This window comes from Microtus ochrogaster, unplaced genomic scaffold, assembly GCF_000317375.1.
Source record: "Microtus ochrogaster isolate Prairie Vole_2 unplaced genomic scaffold, MicOch1.0 UNK62, whole genome shotgun sequence".
NCBI classification, from domain to species: domain Eukaryota; kingdom Metazoa; phylum Chordata; class Mammalia; order Rodentia; family Cricetidae; genus Microtus; species Microtus ochrogaster.
Genome location: NW_004949160.1, coordinates 1,541,729 through 1,548,204, shown reverse-complemented (window position 1 = coordinate 1,548,204; position 6,476 = coordinate 1,541,729). Strand labels below are relative to the sequence as shown.

The 6,476-nt window shown below is 44.2% G+C and overlaps 1 protein-coding gene across 1 annotated transcript in view; it reads left to right on the top strand.

Annotated features, from left to right (window-relative positions):
• Nucleotides 1-212: 212 nt before the first annotated feature.
• Nucleotides 213-6,476, top strand: part of Exoc6b (exocyst complex component 6B) — a 500,761-nt gene continuing 494,497 nt past the window's right edge. Inside the window, exon 1 of the mRNA XM_005369834.2 lies at nucleotides 213-416. Coding sequence (XP_005369891.1) covers nucleotides 307-416 — 110 coding nt within the window. The 5' untranslated portion in view covers nucleotides 213-306. The remainder of the gene's footprint in view (nucleotides 417-6,476) is intronic.

Here is a 6,476-nt window from a genome sequence, read left to right as displayed (position 1 = left end):
ATTGTGAAGAGTTAATACCACTGTCTGATTTGATGTATACAGGTGTCGTAAAGTGCTCTGTCTATATCAAAGTCGCCGCAATTGGCACAGATCCAACGAGTGAATGGATAGAACCCAGCTCGGCCTCACTCAGCGAACTACCAATCCCATGCGGCAGTGCGCGACGCTCGCGCTCGGGGTGACGACTGGGGGCGTGGCATCCGAGGGCGGGGTCGCTCTGCGGGGTGCTGGCCCAGCGGCCGCGGAACCTAGGCTGCGGGTGCTGGGGTTCCCTGGTGAGTGGGGGTCGCGCGGCCGTGCCGTGCGATGGAACGGGCGAAGATGGCGGAGGAGAGCCTGGAGACCGCCGCGGAGCACGAGCGGATCCTGAGGGAGATCGAGAGCACAGACACGGCCTGTATCGGGCCCACGCTCAGGTACCGGGGCGGGGCCGGGTCGGCGGGAGCGGGCGGAGCGCGGCGGCTGGCAGAGGGGAGAGCCGCGGGTGTCCCCGTCCTGGGCGAGGCCCTGCTGGGGAGCCTGTCTGGAGAGAGGGTGAGGCTCGGCTCTGTTGGGCCGCCGCTCCCTTCGGGCAGCAGCTCTTAGTCAGGAGCGGCCGCCGGCTCTGCGTGCAGGGGAACTGCCCATCACAGCTCCTTTGAGAGCGTCCTGGTGATGTCGGTCCTGGGGGAAGAGTTCTCCCACCTTCCTTCACCTGAGAGCCCGGTTCGTGAGGAGGACCTCACCCAAGTGCTGCCCCGGGACCTTGCCAGCTCCTGGATTTGCTCCTTCTCCCTGCCCTGCCTCCTTCTCTGACACCTTCCACCGGCGCTGCCCGTGGAGCCGCCAGAACGGACCTGGTTAATTACTTTGCACTTGTTTCACAGAGCGCAAAGCATTGTGCGAATTGATGTGCTAATACAACTATGGAAGCCATTGAGCAGTCCTACCGCTGGGACAGAGTTACTGTTGTCCAGTAGTAGACGGCGCGGGGAAGTGAAGTGACTTGTCCAAGGTCACAGGGAAGGGAAAATCGGTTTCTAGTTCCCAGCACAGACTCTGCCTCCCCGGTCCTAGTCCTAGTCCTTGTCCTCCTCCTCGTCTTCGTAGTCCTCCCCGTCCTTGTCCTCGTACTCCTCCTCCTCCTCCTCCTCCTCCTCCTCCTCCTGCTCCTCCTCCTCCTCCTCCTCCTCCTCCTTCTTCTTCTTCTTTTTTTTTTTTTTGTGGCGCTGGGGATGGAACCCAGTGTGCCAGGCAAGCGCTTTTCCGCTGAATTGTGCCCAGCCCACAGATTCTTCACTACTTTGGTTCTGCCTTAGTTGGGGATTACCATATGCTATACTTCCTGTTGAAAATTGTTCACCAAGACCAATTTTGAATCCCCGCAGTTTCCTGGTGTCCTAGAACCAGTTCCTCCTGGTCCTTTCCTGTGGCGCTTTCTGGTCTCCGTTCAGTCCGAATGGAAAATTGCTTTACTACTCCTTGCACAACATTGGGTCCACATTCCTCCCTCCAGAAGGCGTCACTAATCATTTCATGGGGAGACTTGTCCCAGGAAAGAGTGACCGAAGGCCCGGGACCTTTGCTTTTAGCTTTACTTGCACAGCTTTCTTCTCCAGGCTTCATTGTTAGTTTCAAGCAAGTTTTCTCAGTGTCCTTTTTCCTGGAAATAACTGTCCTTAGTCATCTGTATCTCTCCCTCCTTTTCCGTCTTTTTTCTTTTCCAGTGCTAAGGTTTGAACTAGGTAAAGCAACAGTGCTTTACCACTGAGTTGAATCCCCAGTGCCCTTTTAGCTCTCCCCCCGCCCTTTTTTTGTGCCAGTTTTTTTACACAGTTGCTCCCCTGTCCTCTTTGTATCACGATCATGCTCCTCTCATTCTGTTTTCTTGTGTTGTGGAAGGCCAGTGATTTTCATTTCATAGTCCTTTATAAATGTCCAGGGTCCCTCACTAATCCCCTCCTAAATGCGTTATTAGTGGCTATTACTGTTTGGCTTTCAGTGACTGGAAATATTATGTTCTCGTCTGTTAGGAAATTTGGCTGCTGGATTGAGTATTTAGGACCAAAGTTTAGGCAGGATTCCTTATCAGAGCAGCATCCATGTTGTCTTGAGTTGCTTGTGGTTTTCAGTTGCTGTTGTTTTATACAATAAATAACTTAGGTAGTACCATAAATTTAGTTTACTGTGATAAATATATTAACCCTCAGTGTAAAACATTTTATTTTTTTCCATGCGAGATGTAGTTTCCTGTATCCCAGGCTGTGATCATACTTGCTGTCTAGTTGAGAAAACCTTTGAACTTCTCATCTTCATCAAACCCACTCTTCCTAAGTGCTAGGATTACCGTTTAGCACCACCGTGCTTAGTTTTATGCCACGCTCGGGATTGAACCTATGGCTTGCTGCCTATTAGGTGAATATCCCATTAATTGAGCCACATGTCTACCACCAGTAATGTATGTGTATCAACTGGATTTTGGTGTTTAATTTTCTGGCATCTGAGCTTTAGTAATGTATATGTTATAATTTAAACATGTTATCCGTTCTCCCCAGATTTTCTCATTATTATTACTGAACTCTTTTTCTTCTGGTTCTGCACTTGTGCATGAATTACAAAGTCTTTTACTTTATGGGAACATTGTTAAACAACAACAACAAAAAAAAGAAAGTTCAGGAACTATCACATGACCCTATATGTTTTAGTTGTTTTTCCTGACCATATTGTTAGAGGATTTGGATTAAATTTTTACAATTTATTTTATTTTCATTCGTGTTTTGTCTGCATGTATGTTTGTGTGACGGTGTCATAAGCCCTGGAACTGGAGTTACAGACAGGCTTGGGTGCTGGGAATTGAGCCTGAGTTCTCTGAAAGAGAAGCCAGTACTCTTTTAAAGATTTATTTATTTATTATGTATATAGAATTCTGCCTGCATGTATTTTTGCATGCTAGAAGGTGGCATGAGATCTCACTATAGATGGTTGTGAACCACATGTGGATGCTGGGAATTGAACCCAGGTCCTGAAGGCGAAGGCGTAAATCACAAACAATCCCACACCAGTTTGGAATTATGATTAATAGGGTGGTATTTATTTAAAGGGGAAAAAATTTACAGATAACCGTCCCAGACAACAGCCCTGTGCGCAATCAGGAAGGGAATCTAGTCCCTGGAAGCGGAGCAGGAAGCAAAAAGAGCGAGGAGGGAAGTGGCCGCTTTTTTCAAGGGAGAGAGACCGCGCCCCAATGGGCTGGTATCTCAGTGGCTATTGGCTGGATGAGAGGAAGGACCTCTCGCAACAAGGTCCTCTAGAAGAGCTGTCAGTGCTCTTCTGAGCCATTTCTTCACCCCAGAGTGGCCGTGTGTCCTTGAACTTACAGAAATCTGCCTGCCTTTGCTTCTCCAGATGGGATTAAGGCCTGTACCAATTATGCCCAGTTGAGAGCTTCTTTTGAGGCTGCGGCATAAAAATACAGCTACAGTTCAACCCTTGGCTGAAGAAAGTCAATTATCATAGAGGGCCATCCTCTTGAGTGCAGCTTGAGAATGTCACACTTAGAACAGCCACGAAGGAAGGGAACACCTGCCTAGCTAGCCATATCAGCCCCGTCAATCTGGTGATCAATGGGGTTATGATGTCACTGCCGAATTACCCTCACATCTCAAGTACTAACATTCTTATTCCAAATAAGTTGTGAACAATAGCTCTGTTTTTTCATTTTTCAAATCCCATGTCTGTATTTCTACTCTTATTTATCACATTATTTAACTAATAGTCATTTCCGTATTTTGCTTGGTGGGTCAGAGCAATTGGCATTCACTCTAGTTGTACTTAAAATTTTGTTTTTAAATACCTTGAATAATAAAATACATTGCCATTTAAAAAATAGCTTTATAGCCAAGTGTGATTGTTCATGCATTTATCCCAGCAATTAGTTGGTGACAGCAGGAAGATAGGGAGTTCAGAGTCATCTTTGGCTACATAGCAAGTTCCAGACCAGCCTGGAGTATATGAAACCCTATCTTTAAAAAGTAGCTTTACTGAGATATAATTCATATAATAGCATATGATCTACATATTGTTTAAAATGTGTAACTGCCTAGGTGGTGGTGATGCACATTTTTAATCCCAGCACTCAGGAGGCAGAGGCAGGCAGTTCCCTGTGGGTTCTTTTATAGCCAGGACTGTTTCACAGACAAACCCTGTCTTGAAAAACCAAAAATAAATAAACAAACAAATAAATGTGTAACTGAATGGCTTGCAGTATTTTGATAGAGCTGTGCAGCAATCACCACAGTCTAATTTAGGACTATTTTACCTTCCCCAAACAAACACATATTCTTTGAGAATCACTGTTCATTATTTTCCTCTCTTCCATGCCATTCTTCCTTTCCTGTTTTGTTTATTTTTTTCAAGGCTGTTCTTGAACTAACTTTGAGCTCTAGATCTTTTTGCCCCGCCTCCTAAATGCTGGAATTACAGTTGTGCACCACCACATCCAGCTTCCCACTTGCTGCTTTGGACATCTGGACATTTTGTGTAAATAGATTTATACAGGAATTATTTTGTTGCTACTTACGGAAATGTTTTCAAGGTTTATCCATATGGCTATGTATCTGACTTTATTTTTTTATTGCTGAATAAAACTCCATTGTATGAATGTACTGGTATCACATTTTATTTGTCCATGAAGTTGGTGCATATTTTGATCATTTCCATTTTGGGATTGTTAAGAACAATGTCCTATGCCCTGTTTTTTTTGTGTCGACTTATGTTTTCATTTCTGGAGATTAGAGCGAGCAGTTGTGATCATTGTGCAGCTTCCCCAAGGCAGTCGCAGAATGTTCCAAATTTCCAGTGGCGTAAGGGTGATTAGGTTGTCTGCTTGACTGACATCCCCTTTGCTGAAGGCACTTAGAGCAAGGGAGTGTGTAGCAGCTGCCAATTAGGAAATCAGATTGCTCCATTCTCCAAGATTTTTACTTATAAAAAAATAGACATCAGAAGAATGTTCATTTTTATCTTTACTTTTTTTATTAAGATTTTTTTTAAAAATACAGTCTCCTCCTTTTACATAACTATCCCCGTTCCCACCCCCTCCTCTCCTCCTGCTTCCCTCACCTTCCCCATCCCACTCCCCCATCCACTCTTCATAAAGGGTAGGGCTTCCTGTGGGGAGTCAACAAAGTCTGGCACATCACTTTGAGGCAGGACCAAGACCCTCCCCTAAGCAAGGTTATCCCTCCAAAAAAGAATGTGCTCCTAGACGCTAGTTCAAGTACTAGGGATAAAACCTGGTCCTATAGCCTGTGGCCCCACAGACTGCCCAAGCCTTACAGTGTCCCCCATATTCAGTGGGCCTAATTTGGTCCTATGCAGATTCTCCCGCTGTCAGTCCAGAGTCAGTGAGCTCTCACTAGCTCAGGTCAGCTGTTTCTGTGGGGTACCGGGCGGGACATTAACCCCAACCAACCAGCCCCTCATGCTATCCCGGGTTCAATTCCCAGCACCCACTTGGCAGCTCGCCGCTGTCTGTAGCTCCAGTTCCAGAGAATCTGACATCGTTATACCAATGCACATGAAATAAAGTTAAATAAAGTTAAAAAAAGATAAGTAATTTAGAAACGATGCTGGCTGGAACATTTATTTCTGACTAAGGAAATAATTTAATTGAAATGTCTGTAACTTATCCTGCTCCAGATGAAGTTTTTTTAAAACAAGTTTAGATAATTCTCAATAAGTGAGTGATAAATTTAAGCATGTAATAGATATTTGTACAACTAATTTAGGACTTTAAAATATAAGCTACATATTGAAACATCTAAGTAGTCTAGAACACAGTTGTTAGCGTCAGTGTTATTTGTTTTGTGTTTTGACACATGGTTTTGCTATGTAGTCCTTTCTGGCTACGAACTCATAGGGATCTGCCTGTCTCTGCCTCCAGAGTATTGAAGGCATGGGATCAGACACCCAGCTTCAGTGCTTTTTGTAATGGTGCATATAGAGTTAGGATTCTGTAAAGTGTTACCTACTGTTATGTTTTGAAGAGTTAACATGCGTCTTGCGTTGTACTACATTTGGTTCTTCATTTAGCTGTGAGCTTTGCGAATAGATTGATGATTATGCAAAAGCAAAACCAGTAACAATAGCCACAAATAGTTCTAAGTATTTGGGTATTTATGTATTTAGCTTATTTATTTATTTATTTATTTTTTTAGATAGTCTTATGTAGTCTTCTGTAGTCTAAGCTGGCCTGGAACTCATGCAGTTTAGGATGACTCTTATTCCTGCTGCCAATTCCACCTTAATGCTGGGGTTATGGGTGCACATCACCGAACCTGGGACATTTGAATATTTCCATTCTTTTGGAGTTTAAGACTCCACGTAATTGTTATATTGTATGTTAGATAAGTAATGATGTTCATTTGTCAAAAATGATGACTTTAATTAAAGTATTAGCTCTCTTGGTTTTTTTTTTTTTTTTTTTTGGTTTTTTC